Source organism: Nothoprocta perdicaria, unplaced genomic scaffold (assembly GCF_003342845.1).
Source record: "Nothoprocta perdicaria isolate Ctin4 unplaced genomic scaffold, notPer1 scaffold_46, whole genome shotgun sequence".
Taxonomy (NCBI): domain Eukaryota; kingdom Metazoa; phylum Chordata; class Aves; order Tinamiformes; family Tinamidae; genus Nothoprocta; species Nothoprocta perdicaria.
Window position 1 is genome coordinate 2,883,446 of NW_020455710.1, and position 22,114 is coordinate 2,905,559.

The following is a 22,114-nucleotide window of genomic DNA, read 5'->3' on the forward strand; positions in this document are numbered from 1 at the left end:
TGTTTTTCCCAGCCAGCTGTGGGTAGGCTGTGCGGCTAATGATTCATTTTCATGGGAGAAAAAAAGGAAAAAAGAAGGGAGCAAAGGTTTATTTGTGTTTTTATTAGTTGACAATCGGGTGCAGTTTTCTTTTCTCCAAGCAAGGATCTCAACTCCAGCAGGCCCTTACTAGAAAGGCAGGACCTGGATCAGGATCACCCACTGAGAAGACTGGATTTGCAGTGACTGCGAGAACAATGAAGATGGTCGGTGTTCCTGAGGCAATGGAAGTTCAGAGGCTCCAAGCAACAGTTGCAGTGATGCATTTTTGCTCAACAGAGGTCGAACACAGGATTTAGGAATCTCTAAGTGGTCTGTAGCACAGTCCATACAGCAGGATGCTGCCTGCATGCATGCAGGGGAGCACACTGGACCGCCAGAGCAGCGTTTTAGGTACTGTCTCTGTCAGGTATTTCTGTTATTCTGCTTCTCACTTTTGGGAGCTGCCAAAAGAAAATGAAGGAATGTGGGTGCCCTCCCCTTTTCTACCTATTGCAGTAGGCTGGAGAAAGCAGCTGCAGGAGTACCTCTAGACCAGCTCCTTTTTCCCTTTTCTATTTGAGAATCAGTGACCCTGGCAGTGCAGAAAAGTGGTGTGTGTTTTGGTGGGATCCTCTGCACTGAGAACAGGGCAAATGGACATGAATGGTGGACAGGCCTTGCTGACCCTCAGTGGGGAAGTAGGTTGACTCTCAGCTTGCATCAAATACCCTGATGACCTGAAAACGTTACCTGAGTTGACCTGAAAACATAAGTTTTTGGTGCATTCTTTTTTAATTTCTTGCAGTTCTTTTTTTTTTTTTTTTTTTTTGAGAGGTCAGTCAGGTTTGCTCTGTAGCAAAGTGTCCGTGTGATGGGCTTTATTCTATCACCTGTGTAACTGCTGCTGCCTGCTGATACTGTAAGCTAGTGGTTGACTGTTCCTGTAGAGGAGACACTCACTAGTGGTCATCAGCTGTTGCTTTCTTTCCCTTTCTGAATAAAGCTGTCTGCAAGGATGAAGTTCTGCCCCATGGAACTTATTAGTAAAACTCCTATTGCTTAGGGGAAAGGGAAGAGGAATAAGGAAAGGAGTTTCTACATCCTGTGAAAGAAAGATTTTTTGCATTCTTTGTCCACAGGAATGGGAGCTTTGCAGGTAACTGCACCTTTGGAGTTTCCCCTGGTTGCACATTGCTCATGGGCCCTTGGATCAAGGGACAAGAAGAAGGGATGAGGTTAAGAGCTCTAATGATTTTCAGAGAAGGATAATGGTTCCTTGTGCCTTTTCACCTCTGCAGTTCAGGTGTGGGTTGGAGAAGTCACAACAGTTGATGTGCATTGCTTCAGGTCAGGAGCTGGCCAGGGATTTCACAGTGATGGAGACAACTTGGGGAGCAACAGGCAAGCAGGGGAGTGGGGAGGAAGGAGACTACTGACAAAAACCATAGGTCATGCTGAAGGAGTATATCCCTTCCTTTACCTGTTACTGAGCCTTTCTGATTATAAACATCTTTTTGGAAAAATATTGAAATCTCTGGTAGAAAATGTCAATCACAAAGAAATCCAGGTTGCTATATGTATGATTACCAGTGCAGTATGTACAAATTGGCTTTGATTTTTACATTCTCAGCCAAAAGGTATGTAATACCCATCAGAATCTCTCCAGGAAAGCTTTCTGTGCCTGCCATTAGGTGATCTGTTGCAGAGCAGTGAGCTAGAGGCCCAAGTGCCACTGTCCCTCTTTTTCACCTCTCTGACCCTGGCCGGGAGGAAGCTGAACAGAGGATATATAGAGTATCTCAGCAGCCCTGCTCTGGTCCTTCACCCATGGTTGAGCATAGCTCACACAACCTGATTCAAAAGAGTTCTCACTTAGAGCATGACTTGCTCTCCTGAATTGTAGTTCATCTTTCTAACCTCTTTCTATGGCCCTGTTCCCTGTCTGCAGCCTACAAGCAGCCCTGGCAATCACAAAAGGCAGCCTTTAGATCTGTACCTATATTTATTGTAGGTGAAGAAATGAAACCCTGTCACACTTCTGTTCATCAGAGCTTAAAACTCACATGGTACATAGACACCAGGCTCAATGTATGACCTGCTCTGCTGAGAACCTATCAGCTCATGGAGTAAAGAGCAATGCAAAAAGCTCACGGTTTTGCTATACTTAATTCACTAAAATTATACTGTGAAAACTTGCCATGTTATTACAAAGTTATCAGGCAATGCAGCTATGTTGTTTTCTGAGTCACCCAGCAATGCCATAGTACTGCAGCACCAGAGAGCTTAATAGCAGGCAGGCTTTGCTTTTACCTCCAGATGTCCTTGCTGCTGCTGGCTTATTCCATACCTTAATATTCTCCATCCTGCTCATTTGGGGTTGCAACTTGTCACAACCAGCAATGCTTCCCTGAAGGGGCCGTCTACAGCAGGGGCTGGTTCTGGTAGTTGCTTTGGTTTTATTTCAGCTGCTGCCAGGATTTTACATCACAGTCTGATACAATGTGAGTCTATCAAACCTTACGGTCGGGCCAGAGCAAAAGGCAGGAACTGCTAGCAGGACAGATTTGAGACTGGTACAGGTTTAAGGAACTTATTTCATGCTTGTGTCCTTGAGGGAGGGAGGAGAAAAAGCTGCTTCTCTGCTGCCTGCCCATGTGGCAAGGAGACTGCAGCAGGGGTTCATTGAGGATACCCGGCTCAGGCAGGGAGCAGTAATGCGGCCGAGAGAGCCCGGGTGCTGCTCCAGGGACACCTGCCGGCAGTGTGGAGGCTCCGGAGCCGCCCGGTCGGGAAGCTTTGGCTTATCCCTCACAAGGAGAGAAGAAAGAAGTGCCCCAGACATTTTCCCCTCTGTTAATAATGATACCTAGCACTTACAATGGTATATCACAAATCTTTACTACTTGTTCCTGTAGGAGTACGTAAAGGGTTTCTTTTTATGAAAAGAATAGGGTAAAGCCAGAGAAATTGTGTCTGTCTGAGGTCACAAAGCCAATTTTTGCCAGACTGGAAATAAACCTCAGGGAGTCTGTGTCCCAGGACTTTGCTCTTCCTGATGGATTATGCTGCCTCTGTGCTTTACATCAGTCTGGGTAAGTTTCATTTTGGCCTGGGGTTTGAGAGCTGGAATCTGACAGCGTTAAAGCTAGTACCACATTGACAGCTATGGGCCGACCTTACATGACAGCTGCTGTTCTGTGCCAATGTTTAGTCTCTCAAGATTGTGGGTAGGATTTTCTCACATACTTTAGTGAGTCAAGAGTCTGTTCATTTACATAGATTCAAGCGCAGCTCAAATGCTTTGGAAGCTCCAGGCACTGGTTTATCTGAAGTAGAACTGGAAAATCTAAAGGCAGTTCAGCACCAGGAGCGTCTGCAAGCAAACTGGGATCCAGGGGCTGATCCCCAGTGCCCCTGAGTTTTTTGCCTCTCTTGGAGTATCTTTGTCATTTGTCTTTTATAGTGGTGCTGCCCTACAGTGCTCTGTGATATGGCTTAGAAATTGCTCCTGTGGTCACTGACGCTGAGAGTTGGTTGTAAAGGAAAGCAAGTGCATTTTGCACCTATAAAGAAAGAATCGCACATAAGACAGGATTCAAACTGGTTTAAATGTATTTTTAATGTTACCATTAATCATTGGCTTTTAATTGGGAAGAGCTTTCTAATGAGGTCTTTCTGAAATGCCAAAAGTGGTACCAAAAATTTATGTTGCAGAGTAGTTTACAACACAGAACAAAACAAATACTTGGGCCTGATTTACGTAGCAAAAATTCCTTAAGTTTCAGTGAGCTTAATGGATGCGTTAGTCACTGCCTGCCTCCTGACTCCCTCACAGTCTGTTTGGTTTGCAAACAAAGCTAGATTTATGGAGCTTTTCTTTTGCTTACACTACTAAAGCTGAATGCATCCCAGTGTTAACAAAGCACCAACCAATGTAATTTTCTGCCTTAAAATACTGAACAAGTGATACTTTCCCGTTAAGGGCTAGTAAAACAAAATTATATTTGCAAGGTAATACGCTACTGTACGTTTCCAAATATTTTTGTATTGTGTACATTCTGTATATTTTTGTTGTAACAATATTATTTGAGCACAGATTCCATTAAAACAATTTTTTGTTGGTGTTTTTTTCTTTTTTTTTGTTAATACCATACCCTTGCCTTGATGGTTCCAAATATTTTTAGGAAGGCTAAATAAAAGCAAATACTACCAATTCCAGCATATCTGTAGCAGAACAGGAGCCAAAAGCTGGTCCCCATGACACCAGCCTTGGATTATACAAACTCATAAAACTCATAATCATTTTATTCCCATAGCTCCCAATTATCTGCTGTACAGTAAGCATAGCTCATTAGTGGTGGAAAGAGAAACACTAATTGCCTTTTATGCTGCTACTTTTGTGGAAAAAAAAAAATCCCGAGCTTTCAAACTGTGCGAGGTCTCTAGCACTTAAAGCTAAACTTGCGTTCTTATCAAAAGCCTGTGATTTGTGGTTTTGTTTTGTTTTCCTCACAAAGGTTTTAAATCAGACCCTTACCACTAATGTAAGAAGTCTTGCACATTTGCAGATTTAAGTACTAATAGCACATCTCAGCATTTTCTGACCTTTTGTGTGCTTCATCCTCAGCTTTGAATAGCTGATTGCTGCAAAGGCAGTTAAGTGTGTAATGCCTTCCAGCCATTCATGCAGCTAAACCACCTTCTTCTACGTTATATTTATGCTTTTGTTTAATTACCATTAGTTTTCTCATACCTTGTTCTCCTGTCAATATGAGGCTTGCAGGCTGCTGCACATTAAACCAGCAGCTTCTTTATAATGCGTGAATAAAAGTTTCTCAACAGGAGACATCAAGGACAGAACTTACTTGCAATTCAAAGAGTCACAGTATTAAGGATTTAAAAGTGTTTTACTGTAAACCTTATTATTGAGTTCAGTACAGCTGTGTTACATGAAAGCATTTAAATTTTATCTTTAACAGGCTTGGTTACTGTATGTATGTATACATATATACAAGCACATAAAAATTTTCCATCATTAGTTTCCATCAGTTCATAAAACTCTTCCATCTTAAAGCAATTGTGCTTTGTACCAATTAACGAGTACCTTATCTAAGAGCAGAAGAATGAACTTTGCAACTTTGAAAGTAGAATGTCCAAACTAGTTGCAAACTATTCTGTTCTCTCATATGAACAAAAATGACTGATTTGTGTAATATGATTTATTCAACTGTTGGAGCTTCTTTAGTAACCAGATCTTTAAGATTATCATTGTTTAATCTTTAAGATGTTTTACATATTTTATACACAGAAAATGCTTGCCATGTAACTTTGTTTTGTGCAATGATAGTAAAACAAAACAAACCACAACTGGCCTGACTTCCCCGGAAAAGGAGGACCAGTCAGCTGGAGAAGCTGGTAAGTGCCGAAAACTATATATGAGTTTATATAACAACTAATACTTACACGTTAAAACAAAACTCATGCTCCTTTATTTAGAAGGAAGACAAGTAGGCAGAACTAAAACTTACATTTAACCCAGGAAATATTTTTAAATATAAATTAAAACTTCTGACATAGTGAAACAAAGTAGCATGGAAGAAATTAAAGACTGATACAATACCCTTAAGATAGTGCAGCCTAATTAAGATTGGTCTGAATCACTTCTGTTTCTCTCATGAATTCCTCAAGGACGGCCACTACATTTTTGGCTTCTGGCATTTCTGCGTGTTCTACTTTAACAATCTTCAAAAGGATGTCTCCACTGCCGCAGTTCTTCAGGAACATGTAACATTTGAACAAGGCATAGTGGCTCATTTCAGCCTGGCGGATAAACCTCTTCAGGTTGTTAATGTCTTGTATAGCCTGTGAAGAGAGTAACAGTATCTTCTTATCCTTCTATAGAGAAAGGAAATATGCCACTATGTGGAAAAGTGACAGAAGAGCAGGCGCAAAAGCATTTGTAATAGGAATTTTGTATTGCTATTGTGAGTAATGTAAGAATTAAGCAGGTACTGTCCTTGAAGGGTATTACATTTGGATATGATCAAGTTGGGCTATCAAGGGTTCACGTCATCTTTATGGCAGATCAGCTGGCAAATTTTAACTACTGAATCTGTGCTGAACACATATGTATGGGTTCTGTCAACCAACCTATGCCAAGTAATAATGTCCTCAAATTAGAATTCAGAGTTAGATAATAACATATGAAAAAAATAATGTAGGGTATATTTTTTTTTCCTCCCTCCTTACTGTCCCTTGGTAACCTTGATGTCTCCCCTGGGCCTTAACATATAGGAAAAGTTACCTTCAATTTAAAGTTTTCCAAAATTTGCCGGAAGAGAAATGGATTTCCACCTTCGGCACCATTTATAAAAGCCTGCATCCAGTCCTCACAGAATCTGTTGCTTCCTGTCACATGTTCAAGAACACAAAGAAAAGAGGAGCAAGAATAAGCTTGACAGAAGGACGTTCCTACGTTCACCTAGTTTCATTGCTCTCACACAATGAATGATTGTAGTATACCCAAGCCACGAAATAAGAAGTCTAAGAAAATCAGCATTCACATGGAAACTGAAGCAAACACAGCTACACTGATCACACCAAGTTCTCACTCTTGAATTGCTTCCCCTACCATTTGTCAAAAATCCAGTGGACAAAAAAGTACATTTTGCAGGTTTCCCTGAAGTGTAAAATCACACCTTATTGTCCACAAATTAAATGCATTCTGGATTTTATTATCAACTATTTTCAAACCGTAGCTCCAGTGCATACGGCAAACAATTATTCTGCAATCCAATAAAAATAGCAGGCTCTAGTTTTCACAGAGAATTGAAACTTTCTGGGCATGAACCTGTGAACTGCTGCCTATCTTCAACCACCACGCTCAAGAACAGCACACTCAGTGTCTGAGAGACAGATAGAAGAGGGGGTACATGAAGTAGTCACAGCCACTATCTCACCTGCATTGTGCAACTGAGGCTGGGCTCCACTGCAGTCTATAATTAATGACTTTTGCTGCTCCTCAGTCATGGCTATACACAAGGAGGTCATTGTTCCTTCCTGAACAAGTCCTTGGAGGCTGGCAGCTGCCAGAAACCTAACCGAAAAATTCTTGTGAATTGCTTGTTTCTACACAACAGCAAAATATCAAAACCAGGAAAGTATCGCCTGCAGAACCAAGTTAGTCACAGGCCCCTTGGTTTCACAGCATCTTTACCTGCTAATGTCTTTCTCTGTTCTTTCATCTGAGTTTTTCACTTCCACAGGAGTGTAACTCAAAGCCTTTATGGAAGAAAAAAATGCTGATATTATTTCTGCTGCTTTGCTGTAGTTATTAGTAATAAATGCATAGCATGTATTTAACATGCATAAATTATACTTTAAAAATCTCAAAATAGAAGCTAAAAGAATATCTGTAGTATTACAGTCACTGCAACTATTTTTTGCATTCAGAAGAAATACAGAAGTTACACTTTATTAGTTATTCCATTAAAAAGGCCTTTTTTAAATCAGGGACTGGTTTTAGGATTAGTTTTTCTTTTCTTTTCCAGTGAATTGCATAAGTAACAGGCAGTAGAAGATTCCTTTTGGCTCAGAAGGATTATCACAAGAATAGCTTTCTCATTATATTTTTAATTTTCTCATTCTAATTAAAACTAGACACTACTAAGCAATTTAAAATGAAATAACCATAAAAAAATTACTTTTCAAACATTAATTTAATCCTGCTTGGTGGATGAAATTTCTAGGTATTGTCTTAGCAATAAAGGATGGAAAAACTATTTGATTTAAATTCAAAAAAAAAAAAGGAACTTTTCCTCATTTCCCTATCTGGGAAAGAAAATAAAAAGTATTTTAAATACAATGCTGGAACACTGATGCACACTGAGGTGCCTTCCAAACCTTTTTTAATTTTCAGTGTGACATATACTTACAGCATGTAACAAGAAGGCAAGTTTCTCCTGGAAGAGCTGTACCACTCTCTGAATAGGGCACACAGAATTCTCAAACCAGCTCTGCAAGTAGGGGTTAATGTAGGTCTCCAAGGTTTTTTGCTGTCATGAGTTGAAACATTAAAATTTTTACTGCAAATTAGATTTCTACACAAAAAGCAGCATATTAACAATCCATTCAGCCTGTGACATTTGGATGTCAAATCCTTTATTTCAACCGTGATAGACTAAAATCATGAGTTTGACATTTAAACCCACATTGATGTGGAGTATTGGGTAGGAAAGGCTCGATGTTTCCAGAATTAGACAGAATTATAACTTGGTATGATATATATTGAAGAAAGATCATCATGCATCAGCAGGAACGGGATGAGGTAGGGGCATAAAATGCATACTTCATTAGAAAAACTGCTATGAGAACAACAACAAAAATCTCTCTGCAACATTCAGAAGCAATAAAAACCTAGGTGGATGCTGCTAACCTACCATTAGACCATTAAATTTTATTAGTCATTCTTCTCTCTGAATATAAATACAAGTAACCTTTAGGAGATTTATAGTTGGCATAAAAGAGAAAAAAAAGTCCCTCTTTTTTCCTTTGACTTGTGTGACTAATAGCACTTCAGGTATTCATAGTCTCTACAGCAATAACCACAGCTCTCAGTGATACTGGTGTCTTATCCAATAATTTTTTTTCTATATTGTAAATCTCCCAGATTGCTTTAGTAATAAATTTGTGTAAAAAGTGGTTATTTTCACCACTTTAAAAAAATAATAAAAATCAGGCCTTACCTCTGGGTTAAAGTTTATCTTCAGGCTTTGAACATACTTGTCCAGTTCAAGTCTGAAAGTTTTGTTTTTAAGGAAAATAGGATGATTCAGGTAAGACCTGCATTTTTCCCTTTGAATGTATAGTTGTTATTAATACATTTAGTGATATACTGGAAGGTTTCCACAAACAGGCTAGTAGACTGATCTCAAGCAGGAAGAGTAATAAAACATTATGAGAACATTATTCTCATAAGAGTATGACAATATTACTTTTATATCAGTTCCCTCTCCACAGAGATAGCAAACTTCAAGGATATAGCAAGGTAAGGTAAGGTATAGTAAGGTAAGGATATAGTTCTAAACCTTTCTCTGAACCACCTAAGAAACAAATCACGTATTCTGGAGCTGAGATGTCTGATTCCAATGCTGCCATTTTTAGAAGATTTTCTTGGCGGAAAAGACAGTAGTAACAACCAACTTTATATTCTGGTATGCTATGCAGAAAACAAGCAAATAAAAGAAAAACAAAGAAAAAGAGTTTTGTTATAAAATGTTGTTATAAATACAGCACAATAAAGGATCGCAAAAAGTAGATGTACATGATTTCCATAAAGAATTTTTCACTCCCTAGCACAGTTTGGTCCTATACAGGGCTGTTCTGGACATCCTCTTCTTTCCTCAGCAGAGCAACCACAGTTTAAGTTGCAATAGTAATAAGTATATGCAACATTTTTCAATACCAAAACATTCAATTATTTATCACAGTATTTTTTTCCTCAAAACCACCTAAGGAAAGAAAAAGACAAGAGTGCCACTTGTACAGATAAGTTATTAACGGCAGCAATAAACTAAACGCATAGAATTGGGATTAAACTTCACTGCAGCGGTAGATGGCAAGATGTACAACGTTGCCAACGTTTCTTGTACTATCTAAATTGATTTGTGAATGAGAAGCTATGCTTTACCTCAGCTCCACAGTTGCTACATTCCCCATCCCTTCAAAAAGGGCTCCTTTGGTAAGGCGCTTCGCAATAAAACCACGCAGTTCAGTCTCCGCTTCAGCTGGTAAGTTGGTATCCAGCAAGGACAGGCTTTAAAAATAAAAAAAAAAAAAAACAAGATGAGATTTAGCAAAAAGCAAATGTTAAGGCCTGAGACAAAATAGAAATGTTAAGTATTTCCAGTAAGGAAAAATACAAACTCAAAGATGACTATGTTTAATACATAAACATTTAATGCATAAATTTTATCTGAGCTCTCCAACTGTGCCCAGAAAAGGTCCCCACCAGCGGTGAGGATGCTGTGGCAGAGGTTTCTGCTTTGGCACGACTTTGGTGCCATCCAGCCGCACCGCGCTCGCCACAGGCTCCCTGTTGGACACGGAGCGGGACATGAGCGGCGGTTACAGGTTGTACCCACCTGAAGTCCTCGCTGGAGGGTGTCTCTGCGGCCGGGCTTCCATCGCCGCTGTCAGCTCCCTGCTGCAGGGACCTGGAAATCCAGCCGAATTTCAGGCAGGGCCAGGCCTGAGGGCGTTTTGGGGCAGGATCGGGAAATGAGGGGAGTTGGGGAGGTCTATTCGAGGAAAATACAAAAATGGCAAGGAGAAAGTGAGCCGCTGCAGGCAGTGCCGCTCACCTGCGGCTGCGGTAGCCGTAGAGGCCGTGGTAGGTGTTGCCGTGCCGCTCGGGCCGCCGCTCCTCGCCCGCGCCGCCGCCCTCCTCGCTGCTCTCCAGCTCCCGCTCGTCGCCATCCGCCAGCGCCGGCAGCATCGCGGCCCGCCCGGGCCGGACCCAGCCGGATCTCACCGCAGCGGCCCGAACCGGAGCGGCCGTGCCGCGGTGTCCCGTTCCCCGGCAGCGTCAGCTCGCGGCCAACGCCGGGCTCCCCCTCCCGGCGCCCGCCGCGCCGCGCCGCCCCTGGAAGGTGCTCGCTCTGTGTGAGCCCTGCTCGCCGCTGGGAAGGGCAGCGCAGGCCGCAGCGACCACGCTGAAGCACCGGGATCCGGCTGCGGCACCAGGGACTTGCAGAGGCTGCTTCGCGGCCAGGCACGCGCGGGTCGCGTTTGATGCCGCCGCCGCTCCCGCGCTCGCGGGGTCTGTGCTCGAGCGGACACTGCGGCGCTGCAAACGCGCCCAGCGGCTGCAGCTGCCGCGTCGGGAAGGCGGCGGCGGCTCGAGGAGCGGGGCGCACCCAGCAGCTCCCTAGCACGAAGACAGGACCCCGCAGGGCTGCAAACCGGGACGGGGAGAGCACCCCCGGAAAGACAAAGCACGGGGAGCCGGGAAGCAGGTCAGGAGTTTTCCGTGTGATTTTTTTAAACAATCTCAGGACGACTCTGTCCGTCCCAACCCCGCACCACCGCCGTAGCAACAGCGCAACGACAAAATGGCGGCGACCCCCGGTGCGGGGGACGGCGCAGGCGGCGGGAGCGGGGAGCGCGTCACGTGGGCGGCCCTCCGTGCCGCGGTGCATGCTGGGAGCTCGGAGGCGGCAGGCGCGCGGCGGCCATTTTGTGCCTGCCTCGCTCCGTTGCGCGGAGTGGCGGGTGCGGGCGCTGCGGGCCGGGGCGAGCTCCCTTGTCTCCTTTCTGCGTAGGTCGGGAGCGCCGCTGCCGCCATGGGTCGTAAGAAGAAGAAGCAGCTGAAGCCTTGGTGCTGGTATCCTTCAGTGTGCGGCGAGGCGGGTGTGGGGGCTGGCGTGGGGGAGGGGAGCGGCGCGGTCCCGTCCTGCCTCTTCTGCTCGGCGCCTTGAGGTGCGGCGCTTTCTTTGCCCCTTTATCGTCCAGCCCGGGACAGGCCCTGTTTCATTTTCCTTGCTCCTCAGAGCGGCGGTGGAGCGTCGCCCGTGCTTCCTCTGCTCCCAACCGCCCTCCGCGCCATGCGGCCTAGTCCGCCCGCTGCCGCCTACCTCGCCTGAGGCCGAGGCCTGGGCCTAACCGCCGGCCTTGGCGCCCGCCTTCGGGTTACTGGGACCTTGGGGGAAACAGAGAACAATCTGTCTCCCCGAGAAGAAGGATAGTAGCAGAAGGGGGAAAAATCACAAATCTAATGCATGTGGGTATTCAGGGAGAACTGGGGCAGCCTGGCCACAGAAAGGTCTCTTGAAAACTCCTTTTCCAGGCTTTTGGATTTGCAGTTGTGGCATGAGAGTTGAACTTTTTTTTTCTTTCCCCTCTATTGAGAGCTTTATTTTTTGCCTTTTTGTAAGGGGTTGTAAGCCCCTTTGTGTGGGGATAATACAGATTTATTCTCTCTGAAATATCCCGATATGAAATCACTAATAAAATGTTGACAAAAGATCATAGATCAAGTTGCTTGTTTCAATAATTTTTGAAGGCATATGTGCTGCTTTTTTAGGTATCAATTTTTGCTTTGCTGGAAGTGAGAAGTGTACTGTAGCAATAACAGCTAACGTCGAATGTGCCTCTGCATTGCTGTGCAAGATGTCTGAGGTGTTGCACTGACAGATTAATGCTGACCTGCAGAAGGGAAACTGCAGTTTACCTCTTAAAAAAAAATCACTTTTTTAAATTAAAAAGCAGAAAATCTTTTGGCTATTTATGTAGTGCCATAAAAATTGATATATTTGGGCAACTGGAAAAGGAAGGGCATTTATTAACTAAAAGCTTTTTTTTTTCCTTTGTCTGTAAATGTTAGCTACACATACTACACATACTTATAAACATAACTATATAATAACAAGTATTTATCATCACTTTCTTTTCATGTTGTTCAAATTCATGTTTTTATTTAATATTCTAACCTTATTGCATGCTTATCTCTTCCCGGTTTTGTAGTCTGCATAATTATCTGGAGGGATGGAGGGAGAGATGCTGGGTCCTATGTGAAGCTTGATTTCAGACATCCGTGAACTACTTGTGGTGATTTTAGTGCTTAGAGATATTTTCCGTGCTTTCCTTTCTTTAGAAGAAGTTGCTTATTGCCTTACTGTTATGCTTTCCAGTGTTAAAACTCCTTAACAGTCTTCCATAGGTATTGTAACAGGGATTTTGATGATGAAAAAATCCTTATTCAGCATCAAAAAGCAAAGCACTTTAAATGCCACATATGTCATAAGAAATTGTATACAGGACCTGGTTTAGCTATACATTGTATGCAGGTAGGTTTTAAACACGCATGCAAGTTTTCTAGTTCTGTAACATTGCAAAAATTAGGGAATTTAAACATGTTTTGCGGGGAGGCTTCTGTAATGTTGAAAATGTGCTAGAAACGGAAGTCATCTGTTTCCACAACAGGAGTGCTGTGCTGTGTTCACACAATATATGCAGTAGAGATCTTCAGGCCATTTGGGGAAGTGGAGGAAGAGTGGGAGGAGTGAAGAAATTACGTGTTGCCTTGGTGTTCAGATAACAAGTATAGCAGCCGGTTTCGGAAGCAAATAGTAAACAGTGACTAGGAAACACAACTCAAAGAATAGGAGCATCATTAACAGGAAGAATCTTTCTTATGCTTCAAGATGCTTATTTCCATCTTGAATGTAAATGGATTGAAAACTACTTTTTTTTTCTTTCTCCCCCCTCTTTCCCCCCCCCGTTCCAATGACCTTCTTTAGGTACATAAAGAAACAATAGATGCTGTCCCAAATGCTATTCCTGGAAGAACAGACATTGAACTGGAAATCTATGGCATGGAGGGCATTCCAGAAAAAGATATGGAGGAAAGGAGAAGGTTACTTGAACAAAAAACTCAGGGTAAATTAAAATCTAGCTAGTTATCTGTCATTGCCATAACCTATTTATTAAATAACATTAACTTTGATGAGTGTATGTGTGGTGGTGGTGTTCATGTTGTTGTTCTTGCTGATTTTTTTTTTTTTTTTTTGAGTCAGTTTAAGTTGAATATTAGGAATTAATATTTGCCTCAATCATATAGACTAAACAGTTTTATATATATATATTTCGTTTTCTCTTAGATGATGAAAATTGGTTAAATGTTGGCCCTGTGTGATCATAGTCTTTCATACAAGTGCTAAGAATCTGCCTGCATGGTCTTACATCACTGCAGAGTAGTACTTGGGTTAATACGTTCTGTAACTGCAGATCTAGGCCTTTGCCAGTCACTCAGAGAGAAAAATTATATTTTACAGAATATGATTTACCTTCAATCTGACCTTATATGTCATACTGTTCAGCAGAAAGTCAGAAAAAGAAACAGCAGGATGATTCTGATGAGTATGAAGATGATGAATCTGCAGCTTCGACTTCATTTCAACCACAACAGGTTCAGCCTCAGCAGGGGTACATTCCCCCAATGGCACAACCAGGTTTGCCTCCTGTACCGGGAGCCCCAGGAATGCCTCCAGGTAACGTGTTTCAAGTTACAAGTTATTAAAACACACAGCGAAAGTGCAGACCGCTACTTGTACGCTGGAATAATGATCTGTCCCTTCTGACATTGAGGTGTTTTTTGCCTATTCTACACGCTCTCAATATCATATATTCCTGCACATTTTCAGTTACGAAGAAAATTGCCTAGTACTACTTGCCTCTAGATGGGAGCAATGTTAATATGCTAATAAAATTGATCAGTAGACAATGAATCTAAGCCAGATTTGCTTGTAAACATATTTCATAGATTAAATTAAGAAAATAAGGTTTTAGAGTATTTTCTAAATCATTTATATCATTTATTCCTTCTTAAATATCTAACACTATACTTTTTAGCAAATATCATTTAAGTTTTTTTTATTTCTACTTTATAGGTATACCGCCATTAATGGCAGGTGTTCCACCTATGATGCCTGGAATGCCTCCAGTTATGCCTGGGATGCCACCTGGGTGAGTATGAAGAACACTCGTATGACATATTCATACTCTGCCTTTTAAATCATGTGTCACAGAAAAAGTAAAGGTGATTAGGAAAAACCATGTAGGAACCTATGAACTCTTTAGTCTTCTTTGTGAGTATTAAGACTAAGGAAAGATCTAGAGGGCTATAAACCTACATTAAAAATAAGATCTAATGATCAGTTTATCTGTGAAATATGGTATCTCCTATTTTCATTGCCTTGTAAAATGTTGCTGTATTGGTTTAGAGCCTTCTAAGAAATCACTGTTGCATTGTGTGTTGTGTGTATATGTATATATGTTGTGCATTTACTTAAAGGTCATGGACCTAACCAGGAACAAATAATTAGCCATTTTAAGTTTTTCTTAAGTTTTGGGCAAATATAAGATGTCGGTGTTTCTTTATGCTTGTTTGGGATTGACACAGTACCCTATCACAATGTATTTGGAAAATCACCGTTAGATTTTTGATTTTGTCATAAATTTTCACAGATTACATCAACAGAGAAAATACATGCAGTCATTTTGTGGTGGAAACATGTAAGCATCTCATTAATGTAATTTTAGGTACATTCATTATGCCATTTTATGTCATATATTTGATAAGTTTGAAATTGTATAAATGAAAATCTCTGACTGTTGCCTAAGTCTATGGGGAAATGTCATATTTTGCTATTGTATAATATTTGAGGTTTTTATTATCTAAGTGAACACTTGAAAACTGAATGTTAAGAAAAAGGCATTCTGCAAGCCATCAATGAAAATAGACTCTTTTAGTTTATAAACAGCTATTTTGCACTAGACTACACCTACATGTTTTAGTGCTTTATACTATAGGACTTGTTGCAGAAGCTTACTTTTCACTAAGGTGAGAAGTTTTTTTTGGAACATAAATACTGTCTTTGAAGACAGCTCGATTTTGTCAGATGTCTTGTGGTTGCTCATCGTGAGCAGGATTTTATTCGACTTCCTGATATTTAGCGTTCCTTAAATTCTTTGCCAACTTTGAATTAATGTAACACCACTTAATAAAGACAGTTTGCCAGAAAACTGTAATCCACTTCCCTTTTGGTGAAGTCTTATAGAATGATGTTGTTGCATTATACTTTTACCTTATTTAATCTACACTTTTCAGTCTAATTGATAGTTGCTGAAATGGATGGCAAGACTTGCCCTTCTCCAACCACTAATCTAGAAAGGAGAAGCAGTTCTACATTGCCAGTCACTGCTGCATCTCCCCGTCTTGTTCCTTTGTAGCAATAACAGACAAGTTGAGGACAAGAAGGATCTGGGAAGCCTACTGCCTTACATAGCAAAGACTGGCATTCTTTTTTTTTTTTTTTTTTTTTTTTTAAAAGCGCAATATAAAAGTATTACCAACTGTCCCATAGAAGAAACTGCTTCTTAGTGGGGTTTTGGTATGCAGTTGGCTGCTGTATACTTGTCTATCTTGCTAAATAAAGTAGTAGTTATTCCTTTATCCTGCTTCCAATAATCCAATTTTGTGTCTTTGAAAACAGAAGGCAAGCTTAAGGCTTGGTTTGTCTCCTGTAATTTTCTATGTATTTCTCAATTGAAAAACACTTAATGTTGTACTCAGTTCATCTTTTATGGCGTTGCAGCCCTGTGCAGAAAGGATTTTCCTGTATTATAGGTTATATGTATAGTGTTGAAAAGGAACATAATTCCTAGTCTCCTCTATAAGATAAGGATCCTATAAGTGATTCTCATTTCTTCAGGTTATCAGTAGCAGGCAAAAGATTGCTTTAAATATGAAGGGAAATATTACTATGATTAGAACTCCTCACAGAAAAGTGTGGGCTCTGTTTTGCATATATACCTATTTTTAATCCAGAATGCAGGGAATATTTACTGTAACTGATACCAGAAATTTTCTTAATGTCTAAACTCTGCTTTCATTTATGCTTTGTGGTTAGTTTACAGGTTTGGGTTGTCTGGCATTCAGCTCACATTCTTAGATACTGTTTTTAAACTAATACTCTGGAATATATTTAACAGAGACCAGTTTTGGAAAAATGTGAAAGCTTGAAGAATTAATGATCAAGTAGAAAGAGCCTGGGGAATTTGTGCTTTTATTTTTCTGATATTGTTGTTTTTCTGGTAGAGAAAAATACCTTAAATGTGGAGTTGGCTGTATTTTGGGGTTGCTTCTGTTGAGAAGTTCTTAAAATTGTTTATTCTGCCTTTTATCTAATACAGGTATGTACCAGTTGTCTTAACAATTAATCATGAGTGTTCATACTAGTATTCCTTTTCTCTTTAATAGGATGATGCCAATGGGTGGGATGATGCCTCCTGGACCAGGAATACCACCTCTTATGCCTGGTATGCCACCAGGTAGGTTAGGGCTGTCAAACTCCTTCTGTGGTGAGAACTAAACTAATATAACTTAATGTTTTTAAACAAAGTCTGTTCTGTATAGTACTCTGTGCATGTGTGTGTTTGGATTATCTGAGAAGCTACACTTGCACAAAAGACAGGGCCATTTGGCACTATTGTGAATGGAAAATATGGAATATCATTTTGTTTTTCCTATTACTTTTCTGTTGTGTAACCTCTCTTCACACACAAACTTTTTTTTTCTTGTGGCTGCATCTGGAAAATCAAAATGATGTGAAATGTTTGTGAAATAACGTGATATACGCATGTAATGAACTTGCAGAGTAAAGAAACTAACTGGAAATTTCTTGCTATAGATAGAACAGAGCTGCCCAACCTCCTTTCTTGATGTTGTGGAGTTCTTTAAGCAGCCTCTAATTTCTGAGTATTGCGAAACGCACAACTTAAATCAGTCTTACTCAGCAGTAGCTGACTCTTGCCTCTGCATGGACATTTGATTGGTGATGAACTGCAGGCATTATCCTTTGTCATGATTTCTTTTACAGTTGTCTTAAGAACACATCTTTCCTGGGGGAAGATTTTGTTCTTTAGAACACTGTGAGCAACCTTTTCTAAAAGATTAGGCTTTCTTGAGCCATGTCACTACAGGTTCATTTGGTTTGTAGGTATGCCACCCCCTGTTGGCCCTCGTCCTGGGATGCCTCCAATGACGCAAGCACAGCCTGTGGCAGCACCAGGTATTCTGAATAGACCTCCTGCTCCTGCTGCATCAGCACCTACCCCTCAGCCTCCAGTTACTAAACCACTCTTCCCAAGTGCAGGGCAGGTAAGGTATCTCATAGCCTGGAATCTAGCGTACTGCATTATTTAAATTGCTACTGTGCCATTGTTTGCTCTTTATTACTGAGGAGACCCCAGACATAGCTTATTTTGCTTATTTTGTTGTTTTTTTTTTCAAGTCTTAATTCAGTGCAAAGCTTGATGGACTTATAAAAAAAAAAAAAAATCTTAAAACAGCCCTGAAACGACATGAAAGTTTTGTAAGCAAGTGAGGGAGAGAGGAATAGACAAAACATCTAATTCATATAGTTTGCCCTTTTAAAGGTGCTTTGGGTGGGCAAGGGGAGGTGTTAGTCAGCTGCAGGAATCTGATTGCATAGAACTTTTCCTAACATTTCTTGATTTTGAATCTCGACACCACTTGTTCTCTAATTCTTTTCATAATGAGCTCTTTACACATCTATGGACTAATTTATCCTATAGTTATATTTACCCTGTATTAAAACATTGCCTGGATGAAGATATTTTTTTCCTCAAAAAAAAAAGTGTATGAGGAAAATAAGGCAGTCAAAATTTATTCAAGTATTTTCGGGAGGGAAGTGGGGAAATGATGGTGGTTAGAATGGCTTCTGACTTCTATCATGTGATTACGCTTGCTATAACTCCTTTTGCTTTCAAGAAGTATGTTACAGAAACTTGATAGTGTCCTATATGCGTTTTGGACTTCTGCAGGGAAGAATTCATTTACAAAAACTAAGTCCCTTGCATAAGAAATCCTTTCATTTGGATACTTTCCATCCATTTGCTTGGAGACTTTTCACTGTTTCCTTTCTTTTATGCTACAGATGGGGACACCTGTCACAAGCTCAAGTACAGCTTCCTCCAATTCAGAAAGTCTGTCAGCATCTTCTAACGCTCTGTTTCCTAGCACAGCACAAGTACGCAGGAAGTCGCAGTTAAAATGCAATTGCTTTGCAACTTAACCCTTTGGACCATTCTTTAAAACCTAAAATTGCCTAAACATCTTCAGATAATTTCTGTTTTATTCCTGATTATGTTTAGCTGATAAAACCACAGAGTCCTTGACTGTGAGTTGCATCTTTTCTAGATATAAGCATGTCTAAGTGCCTGATTTTTTTCTTAGATGTTGTCAGAGAATGAAATCCTACATCCTGGTTCTAAAGGGTTAAAAAAGCATGAAAGCAGATAAATGCTTTTTAGTGGGCAGTGGATAGCTTGATGCATGGTCAAGGCTTTTAGTTTATGTTGTTTAATATGATGTATCATCATATAGGGAACTTTATAATTTGCATTACCTGTTTAAAAATGGAAATACTTTGCTTAGAAAGTTTAGTGGAAGAAATACAAAATGTCTGGAAACAAAAGCATTCTCTCATAAGTAAAACTTCAATTTGAAGTTAGTAGCATCTTGAGAGAGAACTTGGAAAAAGGAAACTTTTCTTGAGTAACAGATCTAATTTAAGAACAAAATAAAAAAGATGAAAATGACATGCTGGAGTCTTTAGTGGACTTCATATCTGCCTTAAGCTAATTCTTCAGACAAGAAGATGAAAAACTGTAGATGGATTCAGTACTTTGTGAAAATACTGCGGTGGCTTCTTTATTGAGAGAATGCTTAGAAGATGTACAGAGTAGAACTTTCAAGTGTTAAACACTTCTAAATACCTAGTTTCTATGAATGCTAACATTTTCTGTTATAAACTAATAATAGCTCAAGTATGCTAATAATGAGAGAACTGTGTATTGATAGCTATAGGCTTTTAATGTAAGAGTGAATCAGGAAATATTTAGACATTTACAGAACTCTGAGGTTAGAAAGTGTTCAGTAGTGTGTGGTGTTTTTTCTTTTTTTTCCTTTTTTTTCCTAATTGTGGCTTTTGATCTGCAACTCCTAGACCTTCCCGTGTGCGTGTGTTTGTGTGCGTGTGTACATATATATTTATATAGTATGTATATATTGGGTTTTATTTTGTCTCTTTTTCAGTTGCTTTAGTATGTGATAAGGCTGAACTTTACTTTTCATCAAGCTTATTTTAATTATGTATCTCACTGGAAGGTTTCGGAGGTCTAACAGATATCGCTTAAGTTATTTCTTAAACATTAAGAGATAAATATTTTTATTGATTTATCTTTGTGTTTCACAGGCTGCAGCTGCTGTTCCCGGTCCAGTTGGTACTGATTTCAAACCTTTGAATTCTACACCTGCCACGACAACAGAACCCCCCAAACCTACATTCCCTGCTTACACACAGTCTACAGCTTCAACCACTAGCACAACGAACAGCACTGCAGCTAAACCAGCCACATCCATAACAAGTAAGCCAGCTACACTTACAACAACCAGTGCAACCAGTAAGTTGATCCATCCAGATGAGGATATATCACTGGTAAGTTAAAATATTTTTGGTGTCTTGCTGAAAAATGCAATTTATGCTAACGTGGCTGATTAGAATTCCTTTGTGTTCTGTTTAGTAATAATAATGGTGAGAATGCAAAACAAAGTGCTAGTTAGTGGCTTGCATCCTCAAAATGTTTGTTTACAGAATGATGACTATCATATTGTAATGATACTGTTGCAGATATAAGCTGCTTTCTTGTTAGCAGTAAGCAGCTCTGTCAACCCAGGATACAGTTTGGATATTATTTCTGTATGTGAGTTAAGGGTGAAGTTAAGTGGCTACAGTTGATAAATTTATGACAAAAGATATAATAGCATTGAGACTACTTCAGGCTTACAGCAGTCAAAATCAGGAATTTATGGATTAAAACAAATTAATCTTAATTTCAGTTCAGTTATTTTTAGGTCTATGTGTATTAGCTTTGCCTTGTCCTGTTATGAAGGTGGTTTTTCTCACGTGAGGAAGGGGAGGATTTAGGTGCTCTCTGCAGAGAATGACATTTGACAGTATTAATACTTGGGAAAAAAATCCAGAAGTTAATATTCCTGTGTACTATGCTATTAATAACCTTCTTGAACTCTGGAGATAGTTGAAGTATTTCCCTGTGTGTGATCTACTTTGTTTTTATGTACTCTGTTTTGTTGAACGTCAGTCTCATGGTGTTACAATCATCTGGTCCTGTTTCTAGGAAGAGAGAAGGGCGCAGCTGCCTAAATATCAGCGTAACCTTCCTCGACCAGGACAAGCCTCCTTGGGTAATCCACCAGTTGGACCAATTGGAGGTATGATGCCACCACAGCCAGGAATTCCTCCACAGCAGCAAGGAATGAGACCTCCTATGCCACCTCATGGTAATCATAAGTTACCTAGTTTTCTTTCTTTAAAGATTTGTTTTTACTGTAAACTTTTTTTTAATACTAAAGTGGCAGATACTGTGAAGAAACAGCTTTTCACGTAATGCAGCTTCTGCCCACTGTTGAGACCTAAAATAGCTGCTTTTAAAAATGAATTCTTGTTTGCATCTTAAATGTTTTGTTTATAGGTCAGTATGGTGCTCATCACCAGGGCATGCCAGGATACCTTCCTGGAGCGATGCCTCCTTATGGTCAGGGACCTCCGATGGTGCCCCCTTACCAAAGTGGACCTCCTCGACCTCCAATGGGAATGAGACCTCCTGTAATGTCACAAGGTGGCCGCTACTGATGCTACTACACACGTTCTAATAGGTTTGGAGATTAAACCTTTTCTCATCTTGTGCTGTTAATATAGCCAAGCTTCTGTCAATTAAGGCTTCATTGTGACTTAAAAATAAGTATCTTCCCACATGCAAGGATCTATTGGACATTATTATTTTACACGGGAAAAATTATTTGGAATAATAACAGGAACTTTTCCTGATGTTGCAATTTATACTGTATGGCTTCTTTTTCATGTTTCATCTAGGTTTTTAGAAGTGAAGTATAGTAAATATGGTTCGTTAAATTGTGAAGGCGCTGGAATTACATGAACATACCATCTTAAAGGCAAGTTCTGTAACATTATGTTGCTATTTGTAAAATGATGCCTTCACAGCACTTCAAGTGCTGTTGGACTTCATGTCCCCAACATAGTTTGGTGAGGGCTGTAACTGTTCCCAAGTACCTGTACATTTAAAAGTTGGAACATGTAACAATATTTAATGTGTTTAGAGTTCCTCCTGTTTCAGGGTTTAAGTAAACTGACCCACTAAGGTCATGTGACTTTTCTGTACTGTTATAAACTTAATTGTAATAAAAGAGGAGAAAAATTTATATGCCTTCTTATTCATGACCGGCTGTGGACATCTGCCTGAAAGGTTTGTACGATGCATGCCATGATAGCACTTGGTGTAATGAATGTAGTTACTGGTGCTGTTTTGATAAAATCTGGATTCCTTGCTCTAAAACTAAGTCACTCCTTTAGCTGCATGTCTTGAGTAGAGAAAGACCTGTACACTTATTAACTCTCTTCAAAAATGAGGT

The 22,114-nt window shown here is 40.3% G+C and overlaps 2 protein-coding genes across 9 annotated transcripts; one reads left to right on the forward strand and one right to left on the reverse strand.

Moving 5' to 3' along the window:
- Positions 1 to 3,819: 3,819 nt before the first annotated feature.
- On the reverse strand, positions 3,820 to 10,516 carry CUNH17orf75 (chromosome unknown C17orf75 homolog). Its single transcript, XM_026046740.1, has 10 exons — positions 10,383 to 10,516; positions 10,164 to 10,235; positions 9,710 to 9,835; positions 9,098 to 9,238; positions 8,766 to 8,823; positions 7,956 to 8,075; positions 7,238 to 7,302; positions 6,981 to 7,117; positions 6,326 to 6,429; positions 3,820 to 5,883 (listed from the first exon to the last, which is right to left on the reverse strand). Exons 1-10 carry the CDS (start codon positions 10,514 to 10,516, stop codon positions 5,659 to 5,661), a joined length of 1,182 nt encoding a protein of 393 aa, XP_025902525.1. The 3' UTR covers positions 3,820 to 5,658.
- Positions 10,517 to 11,240: 724 nt separating this feature from the next.
- ZNF207 (zinc finger protein 207) lies at positions 11,241 to 22,114 on the forward strand. 8 transcript variants are annotated; one of them, XM_026046724.1, is made up of 12 exons: positions 11,259 to 11,404; positions 12,740 to 12,866; positions 13,320 to 13,458; positions 13,899 to 14,069; positions 14,469 to 14,544; positions 15,046 to 15,093; positions 16,841 to 16,911; positions 17,580 to 17,740; positions 18,540 to 18,632; positions 19,860 to 20,102; positions 20,803 to 20,965; positions 21,157 to 22,114. In XM_026046724.1, exons 1-12 carry the CDS (start codon positions 11,364 to 11,366, stop codon positions 21,315 to 21,317), a joined length of 1,494 nt encoding a protein of 497 aa, XP_025902509.1. In that variant the 5' UTR covers positions 11,259 to 11,363; the 3' UTR covers positions 21,318 to 22,114. The 8 variants fall into 8 exon arrangements, with proteins under 8 accessions (XP_025902513.1, XP_025902517.1, XP_025902509.1 ...); XM_026046725.1 differs by having other exon boundaries at positions 13,902 to 14,069; XM_026046728.1 differs by lacking the exon at positions 15,046 to 15,093 and having other exon boundaries at positions 11,241 to 11,404; positions 13,902 to 14,069.